The sequence below is a fragment of the Nycticebus coucang genome, chromosome 18, assembly GCF_027406575.1.
Source record: "Nycticebus coucang isolate mNycCou1 chromosome 18, mNycCou1.pri, whole genome shotgun sequence".
Lineage (NCBI taxonomy): Eukaryota > Metazoa > Chordata > Mammalia > Primates > Lorisidae > Nycticebus > Nycticebus coucang.
The window spans coordinates 60,139,502-60,164,312 of NC_069797.1; the positions used below are offsets into that span (position 1 = coordinate 60,139,502).

The following is a 24,811-nucleotide window of genomic DNA, read 5'->3' on the forward strand; positions in this document are numbered from 1 at the left end:
TCCCTCTTCAGCCTCCTGAGTAACATGAACTACTAGAACACACCACTAAGTCCAGCTTTAGTGGAAGCTTTCAATCTGGAAACTCGTTTTCTTTAGTTCTGGGAAGTTCTTAGAATTATTTCTATAGTATTTGTCTCTTCATTTTTTTATCTTTTCTGTTTCTAGAACTTTTATATTGGATATTGGATCTCATAGATTCCTCCTTTTATTTTTTTTTGTTTTCATTTATTTATTTTGAGACAGTCTCACTATGTTGCCCTCCGTTGAGTACTATGGCGTCATAGCTCACAGCAACCTTAAACTCTTGGGCCTAAGTGATTGTCTTGCCTTAGCCTCCCAAGTAGCTGGGACTACAGGCATCCCCCACAACGCCCAGCTATTTTTTGTTGAGGTTGTCATCGTTGTTGTTTAGCTGGCTTGGGCCGGGTTTGAGCCCATCAGCCTCGGTATATGTGGCCAGTGCCGTAACCACTATGCTATAAGCGCCAAGCCTATTTCTTTTTGTTTTTCTTTCTCATTTTCCTTCTATTTGTCTTTCATTCTATTTGCTGGAAAATTTCTACAATTTAATCTCCAATTTTCTTGTTGAATTTTTTATTTCTATAACACGCTTCTAAGAGTTTATCTTCTCTCTGTTTCTTTTATTATAGTATCCTGTTTTGTTTAATGGAGTGTAGTGGTATTCCCTTATCTTTCCCAGGATATTAGTAGTATTGTTTTTGTTTCTTTTTAGTTTTCTTCTGCTTCCTACATCGTCTCTGTTTCCTCTTCTTTTTTCTGTGTGTTAGCCTAATTTCATATTAGACACTTTCTTTAAATATCTAATGATTTTTGGTTGTTACCCATTCATATTTAAGAGTGAGAAGAGGATGGCTCGGCGCCTGTGGCTCAAGCAGCTAAGGCACCAGCCACATACACCTGAGCTGGCGGGTTCAAATCCAGCCTGGGCCTGCCAAACAACAATGACGGCGCAACCAAAAAATAGCCGGGCATTGTGGCGGGTGCCTGTAGTCCCAGCTACTTGGGAGGCAGAGGCAGGAGAATCACTTGAGCCCAAGAGTTGGAGGTTGCTGTAAGCTGTGAAGCCATGGCACTCTACCCAGGGCGACAGCTTGAGGCTCTGTCTCAAAAAAAAAAAGAGTGAGGAGAGGAAGGCCAGGCGTGGTGGCTCACGTCTGTAATCCTAGCACTCTGGGAGGCCAAGGTGGGTGGATTGTTTGAGCTCATGAGTTTGAGAGCAGCCTGACCAAAAAGCGAGACCCCATCTCTACTAAAAATAGAAAAACTGAGACAAGAGGATCACATGAGCCCCAGAGTTGGAGGTTGCCATGAACTATGATGCCACAGCACTCTACCTACGTTGACAGCTTGAGACTCTGTCTCAAAAAAAATTAAAAAAAAAAAAAAGAATGAAAGCAGATTGTCAGCTGGTAGATTTCGTTGTATTCTGGGACCTGACAATTTTGGAAGAGGAACCTCCAGTGTCACTAATTTATATGTTTTGTCTCACTTTCCTAGAAAAGGAGTCCTTCAGTCCTCTGCCTGGTAAGTGTAAGTTTGATTGTCAGCATTCTGGGAGCTCATTGAGGGAAGAGATCTCCAAGGCTTACTGTTCTGTTTACAGACATTCATTTAACCTCCTATGTTTTCACGGGGACTTTATCCCTGCTTTCACCTGTGCTTAATGTTCCTCTAGTCCAGAGATTTTTCAAACATGACACTATTGATATTTTGAGTCAAGTAATTCTTTGTTGTGGGAATTGTTTTTTGTAAGATACTAAGCAGCATCCCTAGCCTTTACCTGGTAGATGCCAGTAGCACACCTCCTTCCCAATTGTAACAGCCAAAACTATTTTTTTTTTTTTTTTTTTAGACAGTCTCAAGCTGTCTCCCTGGGTATGGTGCCATGGCATCACAGCTCACAGCAATCTCAAACTCTTGGGCTTAAGCGATTCTCTCACCTCAGCCTCCCAAGTAGCTGAGACTACAGGCGCCCACCACAATACCCGGCTATTTTTTGGTTGTAGTTGTCATCGTTGTTTGGCAAGCCCAGGTTGGACTTGAACCCGCCAACTCTAGGAATAGCCAAAACTGTTTCTAGGTTGGACGCAGTGGTTCATGCCTATAATCCTAGCACTTTTGGAGGCTGAGGTGAGAGGATCACTTTAGACCGGGTGTTCAAGACCAGCCCGGGGAAGATAGCAAGACCCTATCTCTACCAAAAATAAAAGATTAGCCAGGCATGGTGGTGCACACCTGTAGTCCTAGCTGTTTGGGAATGAGAAGGGAGGATTGGTTGAGCCCAAGAGTTTGAGGCTGCTATGGTCATGCCATTACACTCCAGCCTGGGCAACAGAGCAAGATCCCAATGCATAAAAAAACAAAAATTCTAGACATTGCCAAATTTTTCCTGGAGAGCAAAATCTCCCACAGTTAAGAACCACTGCTGTAGTCTGTTGCTGGGTGGGAGATGGTATGTCACTGTAAAGCAGTGTTTTTCAACCTTTTTTATCTCATAGCACATTTGAACTTGTAGTTAAACTTCCACGGCACACTTAAATTATGTTGATCAAAAAAAAGAGTTAGGGTGGCGCCTGTGGCTCAGTGAGTAAGGCACCGGCCCCGTATACCAGAGGTGGTGGGTTCAAACCCGGCCCCGGCAAAAAAAAAAAAAAAAGAGTTAAAGAATAAACTTACTGTGCTTTGAACTTCTTTCAAAAATAATTTAATTAATGATCTTTAAAAATTTTCATGGCACACCTATGCTATGTATTCTCTCATAGCATACCTGTTGAAAATCACTACTATAAAGACTTTCGAATAATCTTCCTCTTAGGCCACTGTTACACCATAGCATTCTCCTGTGTCTGGTTCCTCTGTTCAGAGCCGTCCAGCTCTGTTTTCCTATTCAGTTTGTTTCTAGTTAGTTGGCTTAGAATTCTGCTTTCTCTGGTCTCCTGTCTACTTTCACTCACTCATCTACTTTCCAGCTTCCAAAATTTCATAGCATCTCTTGCTGTTGCCATCGTCTTGCCACTATCTTTGTCCAGCTTTCTTTTTTCTGTCCTTTTAATGAGATTTAGGCAAAGAACAATTCTTCTATTCCTGTCTTCCACAGTTATTCAGAAGTCTGGGTCATTATTTCCTCAAATACTTTCTTTTCTCCATTATTTTTCCCCCTTTGCGACTCCTTTGCTTTGTTAGAACTTTTGTTCCTGTCCTCTGCATTTTCTAAATTCTCTGTTTTTTGTTTCTTTATTTCTTTGTGATACTTTCTGAAGAGTTACTCAACCAGCTCACACTATCTTATGATATTCAACTCATCTATCGCCATGTTGTTTTTTTTCCTTTTCCTTTTTAAGATAATTTCAGACTTAGAAAAAAATTTCAGAGGTGGCCAAAAAGTTTTTTACTCAGCTTCCCCCATATATTAACATCTATGTAACCATAGTACAAGTAGAAAACCCAGGACATTAATATTGATAAGATATTATTAAGTAATCTGTAGATCTTATTCAGATTTTACCACTTGTCCCCCGGTGTCCTTTTTCCGGTTTGGGATTCAATCCAAGACCACACATTCCTTTAGTTGTCTTCTCCTCAGAGGAAGTCTTTATTCTTTCTTTTTTGCCTTTCATGACCTCAGTACTTTTAAAGAACAGAATGTCCTTAAATTTGGGTTTGTTTGATATGTCCTCATGATTAAATTCAAGTTATGCATATTTGGCACAGAAGTGAATGTTGTGCCCTTTTCCAGGACACAGTGTCAGAAAGCACATGATGACAGTAATCCTCATTGCTAGTCATATTAATGTTGATCATTTGATTTAAGTCTTTGTCACGTTTCTCTGGTGTAATGTTATTTCGGCTTTTGTAATTAATAACTATCTTTATGGGAAGATACTTTGAGACTGTGCAAGTATTATTTTAAAAAACATTTTCGCCAGGCATAATGGTTCAAGCCTATAATCTAAGCACTTTAGGAGGCCAACAGGCCAAAGCAGGAGAATTGCTTGAGGCCAGAAGTTTGAGATCAGCTTGAGCAAGAGCAAGATCCTGTTTCTAAAAAAAATAGAAAAATTAGCCAAGTATGATAGCACATGCTTGTAGTCTCAGCTACTCAGGAGGTTGAGGCAGGAGAATTGTTTGAACACAGGAGTTTGAGGTTGCAGTGAATATGATAATTATGAAGCCAGTGCACCCTAGCCTGAGTGACAAAGTGAGACCCTTTTCCTCCCCCACCAAATATGTATATACATTTTTTTCATAGCGCCATTATTGAAATTAGTTCATGTGCCACACAATTCACCCATGTAAAGTATACAATTCAGTGGCTTTTAGTATGATCATAGAGTTGTGCAACCATTACCACATCAATTTTAGAACACTTCTCTTGTCTGGGCATGGTGGCTCACGCCTGTAATCCTAGCACTCTGGGAGGCCGAGGCAGGTGAATTGCCTGAGCTCACAAGTTCGAGACCAGCCTGAATGAGAGCAAGACCTCACCTCTACTAAAAATAGAAAAACTGAGGCAAGAGGATAGCTTGAGCCCAAGAGTTGGAGATTGCTGTGAGCTATGACACAATGGCACTCCACCCACGGTGACCGAGTGAGACTGTGTCGCAAAAAAAAAAAAAAGAAGGGCGGCACCTGTGGCTCAGTGAGCGGGGCGCCTGCCCCATATACCCATGGTGGTGGGTTCAAGCCCAGCCCCGGCCAAACTGCAACAAAAAAAGTAGACGGGTGTTGTGGCAGGCGCCTGTAGTCCCACCTAGGGTGATAGAGTGAGACACTGTCTCTAAAAAAAGAAGAACACTTCTCTTACCCCCAAATTGAACCGCATATGTATTAGTACTCATTCCCAATTTTCCAGTGACCCTCCCCCAGGCATAGGCATCTACTAATCAGTTTTCTATCTCTATAAATTTTTTTTTTTTTGAGACAGAATCTCACTATGTCATCCTCAGTAGAGTGCTGTGGCATCACAGCTCACAGCAACCTCAAACTCTTGGGCTTAAGCTATTCTCTTGCCTCAGCCTCCCGAGTAGCTGGGACTATAGGTGCCCACCACAATGCCTGGCTATTTTTTGTTCTAATTGTCATTTGTTTAGCTGACCCAGGCTGGGCTCAAACCCACCAGCCTCAGTGTACGTGGCTGACACCATACCACTATGCTACGGGCACTGAGCCTATCTCCATAAATTTGCTTCTTCAGGACATTTTATATAAATGGAATTGTATAATACTTAGTCTTTTGTGACTGACTTTTTTAACTTAGCATAATGCTCTCAGGGTTTATCCATGTTGTACCATGTATTAGGATATAACAATGAATAATACTCCATTGTATGGATATGCTACATTTTATTTGTCCATTCATCAATCTGTGGACATAATGAGTTTTTCCTACTTTTTGGCTATTATGAATAATATTGCTGTGAACGTTTATTTGCAAGTTTTCATGTGGACCTGTTTTTGTTTTGTTGAGTATTAGGTTTCTTGAGTACCTAAGAGTAGAATTGTTGGGTTTTACAGTAACTTTAACCTTTTGAAAACTACCACCTGGTTTTTCTAATGGTGACTGTACCATTTTATGTTCCCCTCAGCAGTGTATGAGTGCTCCAATTTGTCTAAATCCTCACCAACACTTGTTATAATTCATTTTTTTAATTATAGCCATCCTAGCAGGTGTCAAGTGATATCTCTTTGATTTACGTTTTCCTGATGGCTAATGATCTTATCATGTGCTCATTGGCCATTTGTATATCTTTCTCTCTCTCTCTTTCTTTTTTTTAAGACAAAGTCTCTGTTGCCTGGGCTAGATTGCCATGGCATCATCATAGCTCAGCAACCTCAAACTCCTGGGTTCAGGTAGTTCTCTTCCTCAGTCTCCCAAATACCTGCCACAATGCCTGGCTAATTTTTCTATTTTTAGTAGAGACAAGGGTCTCACTCTTGCTCAGGCTGGTCTTGAACTCTGAGCTCAAGTGATCCTCCTGCCTTGTCCTCCCACAGTGCTAGGATTATAGGTGTGAGCCACCATGCCTGCCCTTGTTCTTGTTTTTTTGAGACAGGATCTCACTGTCACCTAGATTAAAGTGAGTTGCCTGATCATAGGTCACTGCAGCCTCAAACTCCTGGGCTCAAGCAATTTTCCTGCCTCAGCCTTCCCAGTAGCTAGGACTACATGTATATGCCACTATGCCTAAGTAATTTTTGTATTTCTTACAGAGATGGAGTTTCACTGTGTTGCCTAGGCTGGTCTCAAACTCTGACCTCAAGCAGTCCTCCTGCTTTAGCCACTGTGCTCGGACCTAAGATCCTTTTTTTTTTTTTTCTTTTTGAGACAGAATCTCACTATGTTGCCCTTGGTAGAGTGCCATGGCATCACAGCACACAGCAAGCTCAAACTCCTGGGCTTAAGCAACTCTCTTGCCTCAGCCTCCTGTTAGCTGGGACTACAGGCACCTGCCACAATGCCCGGCTATTTTTTGGTTGTAGTTGTCATTGTTGTTTAGCAGGCCCTGGCCGGGCTCAAACTCACTAGCTTCAGTGTTATGTGGCTGGCACCCTACCCACTGAGCACGGGTACCGCCCTGTCATTAACATTTTAACATACTTGTTTATTTTTTTTTTAAGTATGATTTTATTTGAAATACAAATCTCTAAGTTTCAATATTTTAGTACAAATTCTGAAGATTATTTCTTTTTTCTTTTTTTTGTAAAGATAGAGTCTCACTTTATCGCCCTCGGTGGAGTGCCATGGCATCACACAGCTCACAGCAACCTCCAACTGCTGGGCTTAGGCGATTCTCTTGTCTCAGCCTCCCGAGTAGCTGGGACTACAGGCGCCCGCCACAAAACCTGGCTATTTTTGTTGCAGTTGCCACTGCTTTTTTTTTTAGCTGGCCGGGGCCAGGTTTGAACCCATCACCCTCGGTATATGGGGCCGGCGCCCTACCCACTGAGCCATGGGCGCCACCCACCATACGTGTTTTATCACATATTTATCCCTTCCCTCCATCCAGTTTTTTTAATGCATTTGAAGTAATTTGTAGACATTAGTACAAGTTCCTCTAAATGGTTCAGCATGCATTTTATTGACTAGAATTCCATATTTGCTTATAGTTCTTTTTACTTTTGATTACAATTCATGTATAATGAAATGCACAATTTTTAAATTATTTTTTATTTCAAAATGTTAAGAGGTTACAAATGTTTTGGTTATATGGATTGATTTTGTAGTGCTTGAGTACAGCTATAAGTTAGGGGGAAAAGTTTGCCTATCACCAAATAGTATTCATTGTACCTGTTAGGTAGGTTTTTGCTCCTCCCCCACCTTGTTTGAGTTCCTCTGAGTTTCATTTCCTTCTATGCTCATGTGTGCTCATTGGTTAGTTCCAATTTAATAGGAATTACATGTGATGTTAGTTTTTCCTTTTTTTAGATGCTTCATTAGGACAATGGTCTCTAATTCCATCCACATTGTTGCAAAAGGTATTAATTCATCCTTTTTGTGGCTGAGTAGTACTCCATGTATACATACATATAACACATTTTGTTAATCTACTCATGAATTGATGGGCACAAAATTCACAATTCTTTTTTTTTTTTTTTTTTTGAGTCAGAGTCTCATTTTGTCACCCTCAGTAGAGTGCTATGGTATCTTAGCTCACAGCAACCTCAAACTCTTGGGTTCAAGCAATCCTTTTGCCTCAGCCTCCCAAGTAGCTGGGACTACAGGCGCCCACCACAACACCTGACTATTTTTAGAGACTGGGTCTTGCTCTTGATCAGGCTGGTCTTGAACCTGTGAGCTCAGGCAATCCATTCACCTTGGCCTCCCAAGTGCTGGGATTATAGGCGTGAGGCACCATGCTCAGCCTAAAATCCACAATTTTTTTTTTTTTTTTTTTTTTTAGAGACAGAGTCTCACTTTACCACCCTCAGTAGAGTGCCATGACATCACAGGACTCACAGCAACCTCTAGCTCTTGGGTTTATGCTATTCTCTTGCCTTAGCCTCCAGAGCAGCTGGGGCTACAGGTGCCCGCCATAACGCCCGGCTATTTTTTGGTTGCAGTTTGGCCGGGGCTGGGTTTGAACCCGCCACCCTCAGTATATGGGGCCGGCGCCCTACTCTCTGAGCCACAGGCACCGCCCCAAATCCACAATTCTTAAGGGTACATTCACTGAAGTTTTTTTTTTTTTTTTTTTTTGTCGTTATTTTTCAGAGACAGGGTCTTGCTCTCTCACCCAGGCTGGAGTGCAGTAGCATAATCGCAATTCATTATAACAATTGTTTGCTTTGTTGAATGAAGTATATCATAAAATTCATCTGTTTTAAGTGTGTACTTTCAGTGCTTTTTTAGTTTGCAAAGTTGTGCAACTAATACTTAAATCTAAATTTTCTAACAGTAACATTTTCATCACCCCAAAAATAATCTCATACCATTTGCAATCATTCCTCAGTCCCACCTCCACCCTAAGCAACCACTAATCTACTTTTTATCTCTATGCGTTTGCCTTTTGTGAATGTTTTATGTAATTGGAATCAGATGATCCATAATCTTTTTTTTTTTTTTGAGACAGAGCCTCAAGCTGTTACCCTGTGTAGAATGCTGTAGCATCACAGCATAACTCCTGAGCTTAAGCAATTCTCTTGCCTTAGCCTCCCAAGTAGCTGGGACTACAGGTGCCCGCCACAATGCCCAGCTATTTTTTGTTTGTAGTTGTCACTGTTGTTTGGCAGGTCCGGGCTGGATTTGAACCTGTCAGCTCTGGTGTATGTGACTGGTGCCTTAGCCGCTTGAGCTACAGATGCCGAGCTGATCCATGATCTTTTGTGTCCAGCTTCTCTCACTTAACATGTTTCTCAGATTCATGGATATAGCATCTATCACTACTTCATTCCTTTTTATTGCCGAATAGTTTTATATCAGTGGTTCTCAACCTGTAGGTCACAACCCACAGGAACTGTATTAAAGGATTGTGGCATTAGGAAGGTTGAGAACCACTGTTTTATACGGATATACCACACTTTACTAATTTATTTGCATTTGAATTGTTTCCACTTTTTGACTTTTACAAACATTTGTGTACAAAGTTTTTCAAATTTTTTTTAGAAATAGTCTTGCCATATTGCCCAGGCTGACCTCAAACTCCTGGGCTCAAGCTATTCTCTCACCTCAGCATGCTGAGTAGTTAGGACTACAGGCGTGTGCCACTGCATCCAGCCGGATACAAGCTTTTGTCTAAACATATGTTTTCATTTTTCCTGGGTATATGGCTAGGAGTAGAATTGCTAGGTCATATGTTAACTCTATATTTTAACATTTTGAGAAATTATCGAACTGTTTTCCACAGCGGTTGTACCATTTTACATCCCATACCAGGGGTGTGTGAAGGCCTCAGTTTCTCCACCTCTGAGCTGCATGAGGATAGGAACTCTACTCTAGCTCGTGCTGGGAGCCTAGCGTGGCCCTTGGCACACAGACTTGGCCCAGGCTTGCAAAGACTCTTATCTAATTCAGGCTTCTTTCTTTGCTTCTCTTTGTTGTTTTCTAGGGGCTCGGCTAAGAGTTTCCCATTGTCTGGAAAAATGCCACAAGAGCTCATGGGATGCTGGGAGGCAGCCCTTTTCTGGAAAGTCCTTTTACTTGGATCTGCCTGCTGGCAGAAATCTCCAGTTTTTGCCTGGGGCCATTCAGCAGCTGGGTGGGGTATGTATCCTGCTTCTCCTGTGTGGTTGCCCTATGGCATTCTTTTTTTGAGATAGTCTCACTATGTCGCCCTTGGTAGAGTGCTATGGAATCACAGCTCACAGCAACCTCAAACTCTTGGGCTTAAGCAATTCTCTTGCCTCAGCTTCCCAAGTATCTGGGACTGCAGGCGCCTGCCACAACACTCGGCTATTTTTTTTTTGCAGTTGCCCTTGTTTAGCTGTCCCGGGCCGGGTTTGAACCCACCATCCTCAGTGTATATGGCTGGCACCATAACTACTGTGCTACGGGCGCCAAGCCACCCTATGGTATTTAGATTATTTTTAATTTTTAGCTCTTACAACTAACACTATCTTGAGCAACTTCAGAGTAAAAAGTAAGGTCATTAAAATATTTTTAAAGCATATTGTTATATGGCAACTTTAATAAGGGTTGACATGGGTATCTCTTATGTTTAGAAAATAATATGTTAATTCTTGACCCAAAAGGGACTGGTAAACTGGGGAAACTGAATGAATAAGTTTGGAATTCAGAGGCTCTTTTAGTCTATTGTGTCATTTATCATTTATCCTTTGCTGTATAAAACACCATCCAGAGCTTGGGCTTAAAACAACTATGTATTACTTCTTACTTCCTGTGATTTGGCTAGGACTGCATCCAGCTGGAGGGTCAGCTGGGCTGGAAGGACCAAGATGACCACACCTACACAGCTGGCCCTGCGGCTCCTTGCACATTGTATATGCCTATGATATTATATGGTAGGCTAGGCCAGCTGAGTTATACTGTGGTCTCTGAAGGCAGCCTTCCCAAAAGGTAAAGGAGGAAGCTGTAAGGTCTCTTTAAGGCCTGCACTGTAGAACTTCCATGTATTATTTTTACCACATTCTATTGGTCAAAACTAGTCGGATTCAAAGGAATAGAAGGAATGCGTGGTCATTAAGCATTCTACCATATTTATAGAGGATAATCATTGCCCCACTCCTACCCTTTAGCATTTGTTTTTGCCGTAGTAAAGAAAGTAGATATAATCCTTTAATCCATAACTTTAAAGATTTTTTGAAATTGTGGTAAAATGTATAAAACAGAATGGTACCATTTTAATCATTTTTATGGTTATTTTTAAATATTCAGTTCATTGGCATTAATTGTTTTCACACAATTATATAACCATCACCTGTTTCCAAAACATTTTCATCACCCAAACAGAAACTCTACTATTCATTATGCAATACCCCCATTTCTCCTCTCCCCAGCCCTAGTGATGTCTAATCTATTTTTCAACTCTGTGAATTTATCTATTCTACATACCTCATACACATATCAGTGGAATCACTGGTGTTTTTCCTTTTGTGTCTGGCTTATTTCATTTAATATAATATTTTTAAGATTTGTTCATGTTATAGCACACGTCAGAACTTTATTTCTTTTTATGTCTGAATAACATCCCATTGTCTGGCTAACCACATTTTGTTTATTCAGTCATCTGCTGATGGTTATGTAGGTTGCTTCCACTTTTTGGCTCTTGTGAATAATGCTTCAATGAACATTAGCATTCAGATATCTGTTCAAGTCCATTTTTAATTCTTTTGGGTGTGTACCTCGGAGTAGAGTTGCTGGGTCATATGGTGGTTCTATGTTTGGCTTTCTGAGGAACTTAAAACATTTCATTTTTACTTTAAGTGCCAAGTTTCTCTTTCAGTCACACTTTTCAGGCATCACCCATTTTATTTTCAGTCGTGTGCTGGAGCTGGCTCACAATTGTTAGCATCTCTTTCCAGCTCCTTATTGGGTGACGTCATGCATTTATTCCTTAGAAACCAGCAAATGTATGAAATGGGCTTTTTTTCTTGGCAAACATTAAACATTTGCCAAGTTATCACTGCTTATTTCCATCTTTTCTTCTAACCCCAAATGTGAGTTAAGTGTTATTATGTTTCAGGTACGGTGCTGGGTTCTTAGAATACAAAGATGAGTCAGACATCTTACTTTGTCACCCTTGGTAGAGTGTGGGGGCTCAAGTGATTCTCTTGCCTCACTGCCCATGAAGGGCTTAGAGCAGTGGTTCTCAACCTTCCTAATGCCGTAACCCTTTAGTACAGTTCCTGTGGGTCAAGACCCACAGGTTGAGAACCACTGACTTAGAGTCTGGTAGGATGAGCAGCTAAGTATTAGCTAAAATCCATTTTGCTTCATTTTTTAGTCTCTTTTTGTATTGTGATTAAAATTACAGATGCATTGCTTAGATGTCCCACTGTGGTTTAACTGAGCTACTCGTAACCCTGACAGCCTCTTCAATGTATTCTTGCTGCAAATTCCAACTGGTCATATAACTCAAAGCCTGTGGCCTTTTGCTGCTAGGTCAGGAGCAGCAGTTCTGGAGACAAACCTGCATTATATATATAAACTCCATAATAGTTCAAGATGATGCCTTTTTGGGGGGCTTGGTACAGAACTGAATTTAGTCTATTTAAAGGCATTGATTCTGGAACTTCTGGCAGCCAAGATTTCCTTGCCTAACCTCTTGATATCGACAACTCTACATTTGCTTTTTGGCTTTCAGCCACATCTATGATCTGGTTTCAGGTTATTGAGGGTTTCCTGAGCAAAGAAGTAAGTTACATTGTGTCCAGCCGCAGAGAAGCAAAGGCAGAGGATGGTGGGACAAGCCAGGGAGGCTGCCCCAGCCCCAGCAAGATCAGAGTGGAAACATCTACCATGGTTGATCCAAAAGGCAGCCACATGAGGCCTTCACAGAAACATGTAGACTCGGTAAGAACCTCATGGAGTGGGAAAGGTGTGTTCAGTAAACAAAGGGCTTTGGTGAGACCTTTTAGACAGTCTCTGGTTTTAATCTCATATGGCTTAATTTAATTTCTCATTTGAATTCAGGGGCTGAGAATATTTTTATCATAGCTCTGGATCTGAACACCTCAGCAACATGCTATTCTTTCTATGCTATATGTCTCTTTTTTCTTTCTTTCTTTTTTTTTTTTTTGAGACAGGATGTGGGTCTGTTGCCCAGACTGGGGTGCAGTGGCACTAACATAGCTCACTGCAACTCAGAACTCCTGGGCCCAAGTGATCCTTCTGCCTCAACCTCCCAACTAGCTGGGACTACAACCACCTATCACCATGGCTGGCTAATTTTTTAAATTATTTTTTGTGGAGATGGGGATCTTGCTATGTTGCCCAGGCTGGTCTTGAACTCCCGGCCTTAAGCAGTCTTCCTGCTTCAGCCTCCCAAAGTGTTGGGATTATAGGCATGAGCCACCATGCCTGGCTACTATATGTCACTTTTTATGGAACTTCAAAGTCAGAGGTTCAGAAATGAGAATCCTCTGTAAACCAGAGAAGACTTGTTGAAATTGGCTTAGGCGTGGACCAGTTGTACCCTAGGGAGGTGGCAATTTCCTTCTCCCTTTCTCTCACATGTGAAGGTCCAACAGTCTGGACAACATGTGTATCATGTCTTAGACTTGGAATGCAGCATGGCTTTTTTTACCCCTAGGTTTACATTCTTATTTTCTGTTAACTTAGGCTAATATTAAAATGTCTATGAACACATACTGTTGGTGCCATGATGAGAGAGAATACTTCCAAGGAACAAAAACTAGATTTTTTTAAAGTGAAAAATTTGTTGTCATTGTCTTCTGGAGAGTGCAGAGACTAAAGCAATGCGATCAGGTTGCAGTCTCTCTTGAAAGCATGGGTTTGAATCTCACTCCTGACAAGCCCACCTAGATGAAAAAAAAAGAAGTGGGCCAGTGTAGTAGCTCACACTTACAATCCTAGCACTCTGGGAGGCTGGGGTGGAAGGAAAATAAATAAATAGAAAGAAAGAAAAGAAAAAAAAAATTAGCTGGGTGTCAGAGTCCTCGCTTGTAGTCCCCACTACTTGGGAGGCTGAGGCAAGAAAATCGCTTGAACCCAGGAGTTTGAGGTTGCTGTGAGCAAGGCTGATACCATGGCACTCTAGCCTGGGCAACAGAGTGAGACTGTCTCAAGGGGGAAAAAAAAAAAAAAAGAAAAAGATGGGGGCAAGACATGATTGCAAAGAGGGACTTTACCTAACAATTGCAGTCAGTGTAGCCTGGCTTATTGTACCCTCAATGAATCCCCAACAATAAAAAAGAAAAAGAGAGAAGTCTAGGAACATCTGGAACAATTTGACCTCAAGTGGATTCAGAGTGCCCTTATCCACCAGGATTCAGGCTGCCCAGGCTGCTGCTACCTCTGGGTAACCTGAACCTACATGTGACTTTACTTTTACCTCTTGAAGGTTTTCAGGCTCTCATTTCTGCCAATCCTCAGCTGTCGCTGGTCCTAGCTTTCTGAGGGACATGACCCCTAATACAGCGGTTCTCAACCTGTTGGTCACCACCCACAGGAACTGTATTAAAGAGTCGCAGCATTAGGAAGGTTGAGAACCACTGCCCTAATACATCCTCACTAGCTCATGTGTAAACATCTTTCAGTACACAGGAGGTCTACACACAGACCTCATTCCTCTTCTCTCAGCTGCCAATCAGCAGAAGGAAGGCCATCAGGAACCAGGTGAGCTGGGGCAAGACAGGATGGAGGCAAGTGTTCTCTGGCTCAGGGAGGGATTTGGTTGTTTGGTGGGGGGGGGGTTTGTTTTTTGAGACATTCTCACTCTGTCACCTTGGATAGAGTGCTGTGGTGGCAAATAGCTGACAGAAACCTCAAATTCTTGGACTTGAGCAATCCTTCAGCTTCAGCCTCCCAAGTAGCTGAGACTACAGGTATGTGCCACCATGCTGGGTAGTTTTTCTATTTTTTTTTTTAGTAGAAACAGGGTCTTGCTCTTGTTCACGCTAGTCTCCAACTCCTAAGCTCAAATGACCCACCTGCCTTAGCTTCCTAGAGTGCTAGGATTACAGGCATGAGCCATAGGCCAAGAAAATTTGGCCTTTCTTTCCAGGCTTTTCTAAAGTACCCAAACAACATGCACACTCTGTGAGGTGTGTGATGTTGTCATGATTTTCTTCTCATGATTTAGGGGTTGGAGGTTCAGAGAAGTCAAATAATTTGTCTAGAGTCACCTAGGGAGTAAGTATTCAAGCCAGAGCCAGCACCAACTCCAACTCCAGAATCCACCAAGAGAACCTTGGAGGGATGTGGCAGGAGAGGTCTACTCTGCACAGAAGCCAGACTTTGTACATTTTTACAAGCATTCATTTGTCCCTTTTGTGAGAATCCAGCCAAGTGGCAGGAAAGAACTAAAGGTGATATTATAAGAAGGGTTGTGCAGATAATACTAAGAAGTGGGTACATAGAGGCCAGGCACAATGGCTTACACCTGCACTTAGTCCCAGCACTTTAGGAGACCAAAGCAAGAGGATCACTTGAGGCCAGGAGTTCAAAACTACCCTGGGCACATAGTGAGATGCTGCCTCTACAGAAATTTAAAAATTAGCCAGACATGGTAGCATACATCTGTAGTCTTAGCTACTTTATAGAGGGTGAGTGAGAAGGATTACTCAAGGCCAGAAGTTGGAGGCTACAGTGACTGTCATCAGGCCACTGCACTCTAGCCTGATGTATAGAACAAGACCTTATCTCTCTCTCTCTCTCTCTCTCTCTCTTTTTTTTTTTAAAGGATACACTGGCTATGATGAGGGGGTGAAGGGGGTGCTACTGGACTGAGCCAGGAGAGTAGGAAAGGTCTGCAGCCACCACAGTGTCCTGTTCTATCATGATGGCCACTGCTATTTATCATGTACTTTGTGTTAAGAGTTTTCATCACAGAGGCTTTCCCAAGAACAACTCTCTTACAGGTGTATGTTCCTTCCTAGTCACAAGGTGGCTGGAGCAGAATATATAGGCAGATTAGCAGTCCATCCCCTCTAGGCCCTCCCCTGACGTGACCAGCCCAGAGGGAGGACATGGTGCCTTCCTGGGGCTCGGGATGGACTCTCTGGGCCTGTCTTCAACCCAACCTCCCCCATCCCCCATGGATGGGTCAGGGCTTCTAGAAGGACTTTCAGCCTGTCCCCGTCATGTGCAGGCCTTGGAAATCCTCTGCCTTGTCATTTTAGGGGAGCAGCAGTGGAGAAAGCAGTGGGAGCAGCAGCCTCCTGACCAACGCCTGCTCCTGGAGAGTGAGGATTCTGCATGTGGACGATACTGTTCCTGCTCTGGGCTCCTGCAGAGGGGAGAATTGGTGACTTGATTGGTAATGTCTGCTTTTAGAGGGATCATTGTTGTGTAGCAGGAAGCCAGAAATACTCAGTTACTGTGTTGATTCACAAAGATAAGAGGGTGTGGGGAAAGAGAAAAGCAATAACAATAGCTGAATGTAGGCTGTGGCCTTAGCATTGTGCAGGTACCTGGAACATGCTATTCGGCTAAACCCACTATGGCTCTCTCCAAGCTTATTTCTTTTTTTTTTTTTTTTTTTTGTAGAGACAGAGTCTCACCGTACCACCCTCGGGTAGAGTGCCGTGGCGTCACATGGCTCACAGCAACCTCTAACTTTTGGGCTTACGCGATTCTCTTGCCTCAGCCTCCTGAGTAGCTGGGACTACAGGCGCCTGCCACAACACCCGGCTATTTTTTTTTTGTTGCAGTTTGGCCGGGGCTGGGTTTGAACCCGCCACCCTCGGCATATGGGGCCGGCGCCCTACTCACTGAGCCACAGGCGCCGCCCCCAAGCTTATTTCTTTACAAATAAGGAAATGACTCTAATATTCATGGCCTCTCGTCAGGTGTTTACTCTGTGCTAGGAATTACCTCCTTTAATCCTCTCTGCAGTCCTGCTCATGTTGTGCAGATGAGGAAGCTGAGCCTCAGAGGGATAAGGTAAATTGTCCATGGTCCTACCACAGTGAATAGTGTGGCCCATGTTCCAACCCAGTTTGACCCAACTGTAAATTTTGTATTCTTTTCTTTTCTGTACGGTTGCCTCAAACTCTGAACAACCTGTTCATGGGCTCTAATAAATTTACACTAGAATGGTTGCCCTGATGGGCCAGGTGCAGTGACTCATACCTGTAATCCTAGCATTTTGGTAGGCCAAAGTGGATCACTTGAGCTCAGGAGTTTGAGATGAGCCTCAACAAGAGTAAGACTCCATCTCTATTAAAAATAGAAAAATTAGCTGGGTGTGGTGGTAGTGGGCACCTGTAGTCCCAGCTACTGGGGAGGCTGAGGCAGGATGATTGCTTGAGTCCAGGAGTTTGAGGTTGCTGTGAGCTAGGCTGATGCCACAGCACTCTAGCCTGGGAAACAGAGTGAGACTCTGTCTCAAAAAGAAAAAGAAAAATTAGAAAAAATTAGCCGTGTATAGGGGCGTGTACCTGTAGTCCAAGCTACTCGGGGGCTGAGGCGGGAGGATCACTTAAGCCCGGAAGTTTGAGCTATGATGATGCCACTGTACTCTATCCATGGTGACAAAGTTAAACCGTCTCAAAAAAGGGGAGGTGGGGGGCAGCGACTGTGGCTCATTGAGTAGGGCGCCAGCCCCATGTACCAAGGGTGGCGGGTTCGAACCTGCAGCCAGACTGCAACAAAAAAATAGCTGGGAGTTGTGGCAGGTTCCTGTAGTCCCAGCTACTTGGGAGGCTGAGGCAAGAGAATTGCCTAAGCCCAGGAGCTGGAGGTTGCTATGAGCTGTGATGCCACAACACTCTACCGCTGGCAATAAAGTGAGACTCTGTCTCAAAAAAAAAAAAAAAAAGGAATAGTTGCCCTGCATTGACTGGCAGTGACTGATCTCGTACCCAGCTTACCTCTCAGTCTAAGGTTTTTTTGATTGATTTTAGGGGGTTGCTGCAGATGAGACTGATCCTACGTGCTGACCACAGTGCTGCCTCACCCTTTGGTACTGAGATTTCTAGGAGGGGTTAGGGGCTGTATAGGAGAAGTTCCTGGTCTGGGAGGTAGAAGGCTCCATCTCACTGAAAAATCAGCCATTTCTGACTTGATCTCATTTCCTGGCCTCCTTTGTGTTGGAGAAGCTCCAGCCTGCTTAGCCCTGCTGGGTCTTCCACCTAAGGCTATGTCTGAGTAGCTCATATGGCATTGCCTCCCCTATAAAAGCAGCTCTTCAATAGTACCTTAAGGAACTTAGGGAGCCATAAAGCACCTCCTGTTCAGTGATGAGTTTGTTTGTTGTTGTTGTTTTGGAGTTTGGCCGGGGGCCAGGCTTGAACCCGCCACCCCCAGTATATGAGGCCAGCACCCTACTCCTTGAGCCACAGGTGCCACCCATGAGTTTTGCAGCATCATGAGTAATTGATGCTACAAAAGAGCATGAAGCCAGCTTAGGTGCTTCTCTGGTGATAAAGGGCCTACCCCTTACTTGTCAGGAGATGCAGAGGTGACATGTAGCCAGAAGGTGGCAGGCAAGGCTGGCATGATCCAATGGGCTGGGCTGGGGAGAAAATTTAGTCCTGCAGCCCTGAAAGGGGCGCACTGGGTAAATGGGGTATGGAAGCCTTTGGCCACAGCCTTCTATCTTCTCCATAGAAATGCCGATGCACGTGCAGCCGCTATCTCTTGGTCCTTTATGTGTGAAGAAACAAAGAGCCAGAGAAATCAGAGGTAGGTCATCCTGCTAAACTGAGGGGCAGATGGATGGTTTTCAGTGAAGTCTGTGACAACCCATGGCCTTTCCAAGCCATCTCTTCCTGGCCATTCTGCAAGATGAAAGAGGAGTACAGCCTCTCAGTTACCTCATTCCTGGGGTCCACAGCTTTGCACTGCTCTTCTTCTCTTCCCTTTGGTATCTGTAACACTTCCGTGGCACACTTACCCTGCTAAGGCGTCACCATGGCCTGGGCTGTGGGCTGCCTATGGTAGTCCTGGTCTGGCTGAAGTTCATACATGCTCATAGCCCACTGGCTAGCCTGCCATTCTGGGGATAGCTCTTGGCGTGGGACTAAACCTAAAGGTTGATGTTGAGGTGGGGTAGAATAGCTGCCATCTTCTCATTTGTTTTTTCATTTATTTGCTGGGGTTAGAACTGTATATATCACATCAAGAGAGCCTAGGCTGGGCTGGGTGCAGTGGCTCACGCCTATAATCCTGGCACTCTGGGAGGCCAAAGTGGGTGGATTGCTTGAGCTCAGGAGTTCAAGAACAGCCTGAGCAAGAGTTCAAGATGCCATCTCTACTAAAAATAGAAAATCTAGCCGGGTGTGGTGGTGGGCACCTGTAGTCCCAGTATTCAGGAGGCTAAGGCAAGAGGATTGCTCAAGCCCAAAGAGTTTGAGGTTGCTGTGAGCTATGCCCAGGGTAACAGAGTGAGACTCTGTCTCAAAAAAAAGAGCTCCCAGGCTGATTTAAAGCCATACCGTCTTCACCCATTCCTAACTCACTCTGAAGAAGTAAAACCTGGCATCCAGGAGCAAGACTGACAGTAGCAGCAAACCACGTCCAATGTGGATGGAGTGCTGAGCTGCTGACACCCCTCTCTGCGTACCCTGTGCTCTAGGAATTTGGGGGGTTTGCTGTCTAATAGATTTGTGTTATTCAAAATTCAAAAGGCTATGAAAAGTCTCTCCTCATTCCAGCTTCTGTTCCCCACGTTCTGACCTCTCTCCCTGACACAGACAATGTAGATGGCTTCTCAGGTATCTTCTAGGACTCTATACACATGCAAATACGTCAGACATTGCCCCCTGCATTTTTACTTTGCTTTCATTTAGTGATCTGTTTTGTAGATTGTTAGTCTTTTGGGGTGAGTTTTGTGTATCATCTGCTGATATGCGAAGGAATGTGGAAGGCTTCTTTGGGTTATATTTACCTAGAGGAGAATTGGAAACCTCCTTGGGTCCAGAGGCACGAGAAGTCATAGATCCACTGGATCTCTCATCCTGGTCCCCCAGCTCTTTAGCTGATGTTTTTATTTTATTCCATTTAGTTCTTATTTAATTTTTTTCAGGTATACATTACCAGAAGATCCATTTAGTTTTTAATATCAGCTTTGTCCGACCTTGGCTTAAACATTGGTTTTGACACACAGGGTCAGGGTCACAAGATAGGGCACAGGAAAGCAAGTGGCTGTTGTTTTTCATCTTTTCCTGTAAGGTGACCTGGAATGGCAGCAGTGCCTAGAAAATAAAGCTGCCATTTAGAGAGCACCTACTCTGTATCAGGTCTTTCCCATGCTTTGATCTAATTCATGCCACATCCTGTATGGGAGGCATAGCTCCAGTTCCCATCCAGGGCTGTGGACTTCAGAGCTCTTGTCTTTGCACTGTCCTGTGTCCCTCCACAGTCAGCTGCCATGGCGATTCACACCGAGTTCTTGTGTTCATCATTGCTGTGGAGGCAGAGGGAGCCATTGTGCCCAGGTCCATTCTAGCTCAGGGCCTGCAAGTCTGGTTCTGCATGTCTCTAAACAGCAGGAAGCAAAGTGGGACAGACTGGCAGCCACAGCTTCTCAGACCCATTTCCTCGACCCCCGTGGCTCCCTCACATCCTTAACCTATTTTCCCTTTCCATTTAGGGAACACGTCCAGCAGCAGAGTCAAGAACGCAGAAAGGTCAGTGTCGTTGCTTTTCCTCATCTAATTGCAATCCCTCCCTCCCTAAACACTTCCCCACGACTCCCTCTGTGGCAGCATCTGCTCGCTTTTCTGTGGCAGGAAGCGAGTCCAGGTTGCATTGCCCCCTCAGGTTGCCAGGGCCTTGGCCTCAGGTTTCTGGGGTGAGAGAGGTGCATCCAAGAGCAAGTCCAGAGCTGCTGAGCTGGGGTTCTTCTCTTTTAGAGCCAAGACCCCATGCAGACACTTTGGCTCCTATGTCCTCTGGCAGTTCCTGGGCATCAATTGAAGTTCAGCATCCTTTTCCTTCTGATTCAGTGGCAGTTTTGGGGGTGGGCAGTTTGACAGCTGTCTACCGCTTTCAGAACTGCCAAACTCCCTAAAACTGACAAACAGGCAGATTGATGGACTCCGTCTCCTGGCTTCTGTTGGACAGCAGGAGACTTTCTCCCCCTAGATGTTTCTCCCAAAGATGCTCTTTAAGTGGCATTTATTAGCGCACAAGCAGGAACTAAGAAAAGTCACTTGGCTTCTCTCTCGTGTTCAAAATTCAGGAAAGTCTATGGGGGAATTGATTTTAATCACTGTCTCAGTTAATTAGAAAGACAAGAAATTGTCCCGAAGAAGTAATTAATGGGAGCTGCTGCTCAAGGAGAAAATGCTGCTTTCTGCTTAGATGCTAGCAGTACCTCAAGTACATTTAGGAGTTGTGATGTGCCAACTTCTTTGGGTAATTTGTGGCTATCAGGTCTGCCCAGGCTTCCAGCCTGTTTAGGCTATTCCTTTTTTTTTTTTTTTTTTTTTTGAGACAAAGTCTCACTATGTCACCCTCAGTAAAGTGCTGTGGCGTCACAGCTCACAGCAACCTCAAACTCTTGGGCTCAAGTGATTCTCTTGCCTCAGCCTCCCAAGTAGCTGCCACAATGCCCAGCTATTTTTGTTGTTGTTGTTGTCATTATTGTTTAACAAGCCTGGGCCGGGTTCAAACCCGCCAGCCCCAGAGTATGTGGCCAGCACCCTAACCAGTGAGCTACGGGTGCTGAGCCTTGGCTACCCCTTTGACAGGACTCCTGGTCACTGTGAGAAGGTAGAAGTGGTTCTTGGGGGTAGCGCCTGTGGCTCAAAGGGGTAGGGCGCCGGCCCCATATGCCGGAGGTGGCGGGTTCAAACCCAGCCCCTGCCAAAAACTGCAAAAAAAAAAAAGTGGTTAAGAGATTTTGTAAACTATGCAAATAACTAGCTGGTAGGGGGTGAAACTCTTGATTAATTGAATCCAAATTTGTCTTCTCAGCACTTCTTTGCCCTATTTTTTTCAGGAACCAGATTTTACTTATATTTGTCTGCCATCCCATCTGCTTACTGAGATTGCTTAACATTCTTTTTCCCTCTTCTTCTCTGCTCTCCACCAAAAATCTCAGGGTCCTCCTGGAGAATTCTGTCTGAGGAATGTTCTCAGCTTCTCAGGATTCTGAGGCACCAGGAGCAGAGGCCTAGGGAGAACCTAGGACTTTGTGGAACTGACCACCTCAGTCCTGCAGGGTCTGGGTTTCTCACAGTGGTGGCATCCTGGATTGGCTGATATTCTCCAGGACTCACACAGAGCATTGAGGGAGGGCACGTTTAGTTACCTTGCAGCCTCTCCCCTACTACTGGAGGAGATTGGAGAGGTGCCTAACCTCTGCCAAGGGGAAGGACACAGCTTGGGATAGCGTGATTTCCAGTCTTACAAGGCTCTTAGGCTTTGGCAGCACCTTACCTCCCTGAGCATTTCCTGCGTGTCTTTGGGGCAGACGAGCTAATGTGTTCATTCTTTCCCTTGCAGTGGCCAGACTAAAGGCACCATTCCTCAAAATTGAAGATGAGAGCAGGTGAGTAAGAACTCCTCTCTCCCTGTGCGTAGAAGGGAGAGGTGCTTAGGGGGCCCAAGCTGACATGGGGACATTGAGCCCCTCATCCCTGCACCTTCAACTTCCTTAGAAGCCGCTTTCTCTTAATTCTAGCACTCTGGGAGGCCAAAGCAGGTGAATTGCCTGAGCTGAGGAGTTTGAGACCAACCTAAGCAATAGTGAGACCCCGTCTAAAAAATAGCCGGGTGTTGCAGTGGGTGCCCGTAGTCCCAGCTACTCAGGAGGCTGAGGCAGGAGGATTGCTTGAGCCTAAGAGTTGGAGGTTGCTGTGAGCTATGACGCCATGGTACTCTACCCAGGGTGACAGAGTGAGACTCTGTCTTAAAAAAAAAAAAAGAAGAAGCCACTTTCTCCCACTGTCACGGAGGAGTTGCATGTAGACCAGGGTCAGCCTGTGAGGGTGACATGTACAGTTGTTGCTGCTCCTGGAGCTGAGTCAGAGGTTAATGGTTCTGTGTGTGAATCACCTCCATTTAATGCTCTGCTTCTGTGAGCTGTAATGTCTCAATCCAGGCTTGTTACTGCTGCTCATTTCTCTCTGGGTACGCTCTGACAGTGCTAGTACAGTCCAAGACATCATCATGGCTGAAGTGAGGATGCTGGAGCTGGTATTGGGGATTCCCTTGTCAGACCACCCTGTACCTGATGAAGCCTTTCTGTCTTGCTTTGTGAGCAAAGTGTGTGATCTTGTGACAGCCCTGGATGAAAAAAATGTGATAACAGTTCATCTCTTGTTAGTGAGGAAAACTGAGGTCAGAGGAAGTAAGGACCTGTGTACAACTGCTGTGTTAATAAATTTCAAACCAAGGCCAGAATCCAAATGTCCTGACTGCCCTGCCTGGTGCTGTCTCTGTCTACTACTGTGGCCTCTTATCTAAAGGAAGAGGTGCCCATTGATGATGTTAACCTGATGAGCTATTATCAGCCACCTTGGTTATCACTAAATCTTTAATAAGTATTAATCAGAAGTCCATGTGAATCTGTAATCTACATCTCAAAATAAGAGTTTTTTTTTTAGACAAAATCTTATTCTGTTGCCCTGGGCTTGAGTGCCACAACATTATCCTACTTCACAGCAACCTCAAACTGCTTGGCTTAAGCGATCCTTCTGCCTCAGCCTTCCCAGTAGCTGAGACTACAGGTGCCTGCCACCATGCCTAGCTAGTTTTTCTATTTTTAGTAGAGATGGGGGTCTCACTCTTGCTCAGGCTAGTCTCAAACTCCTGAGCTCAAGTGCTATGCCAGGCTTAACCTCCGAGAGTGCTAGGATTATAGGTGTAAGCCATCAGAATAAATTATTTAAAAAAGAGGGTGGCGCCTGTGGCTCAGTGAGTAGGGCGCCGGCCCCATATACCGAGGGTGACGGGTTCAAACCCAGCCCCGGCTGAACTGCAACCAAAAAATAGCCAGGCGTTATGGCGGGCGCCTGTAGTCGGGAGGCTGAGGCAAGAGAATCGTGGAAGCCCAAGAGCTGGAGGTTGCTATGAGTCCTGTGACATCATGGCACTCTACTGAGGGCGGTAAAGTGAGACTCTGTCTCTACAAAAAAGAAAGAAAGAAGCCCATACTTAACCAACAGAGACTACTGGAGCCAGAATTTTCTTCATCAGGATAGTTGAAGACCCAGCCCCAGGAGCCTGGCATGCCTGCCCATCGTCCTGACAGGCCTAGGTTCACTTCTCAGTGCCTGCAAACCATGCAGAGTTTGTTGGTTTTGGTGGTGCAAAGCCATGTGGAAAGGACAAAGAAGTCATACAGAGGTTCCACTAGGATGGAGTACATGTCCTTCAGCCCTCAACCCCTTTGCAACTAGTTTAACACAGGTGATGATGACATACATGAAGTAGTTGAAAAACACTGTCACAGCCTCAGTATCTTCACTGCACATGGCTGGTGCAGGTAATATCTCTGTCACCAGAGGTGGGTATATGATTTGTGTGCTTCTGGTATCATAGGCCAGAAGGAAGATACAAGTGGAGCTGAGGTTTCTTGTAATTTTTTTCATGTGCTGTCTTAAAGCAAGTGAGCCCATTTGCTTGACCAACCTCAAGTTCCAAGCCTCCTAAGCAGAAACAAAACATCACTGAAGAGGAAGAAAGGGAAGTGCCAGGATTGTGAAGCCCACCCCCTTCTCCAGGAAGATGGCCTGGCAAGGTGGCTCACACCTGTAATACTAGCACCTCTGGGAGGCCAAGCCAGGAGGATCGCTTGAGATTAGGAGTTCAAGACCAGCCTAAGCAAATAGAGACCCCATCTCTACTAAAAATAGAAAAATTAGCTGGGCATTGTAGCACATGCCTGTAGTCCCAGCTGTTACCCAGGAGGCTGAGGCAGGGAGATTGCTTGAGCTCAGGAATTTGAGGTTGCTGGGAGCTAGGCTGAGGCCATGACACTCTAGCCCAGGCAATAGAGTGACATGCTGCCTCTAAAATAAAAAAACAGTGTCCAAGAAGACTCTGTGGCTAAGGCCACAGGGCTCTCATCCTTCCCTCAGAACCCATGCCCTGCACTCTCTTCCCCAGAGCATGGACCACTGTAGCCCAACATGGTGTGCCCAGCAGTTACTTCAGTCAGCAAGGTTTTCTGACTATACAATGACTACAAAGTCTCTCGAATATTTGCAACTTGAGGCAAACTGCCAAAACGACTTGGTATAGGTCTGACTATCCAGA

General features: G+C 44.5%; 1 protein-coding gene across 1 annotated transcript in view; it reads left to right on the plus strand.

Annotated features, from left to right (window-relative positions):
• The window catches only part of DBF4B (DBF4 zinc finger B), a 56,607-nt gene that overhangs the window by 24,101 nt on the left and 7,695 nt on the right, over positions 1 to 24,811 (plus strand). The window contains 9 exon segments of the mRNA XM_053570311.1: positions 1,519 to 1,545; positions 9,567 to 9,721; positions 12,305 to 12,490; positions 14,240 to 14,275; positions 15,781 to 15,870; positions 18,193 to 18,270; positions 18,943 to 18,957; positions 20,196 to 20,232; positions 22,055 to 22,100. Of these exon segments, the coding sequence (XP_053426286.1) occupies positions 1,519 to 1,545; positions 9,567 to 9,721; positions 12,305 to 12,490; positions 14,240 to 14,275; positions 15,781 to 15,870; positions 18,193 to 18,270; positions 18,943 to 18,957; positions 20,196 to 20,232; positions 22,055 to 22,100 (670 nt within the window).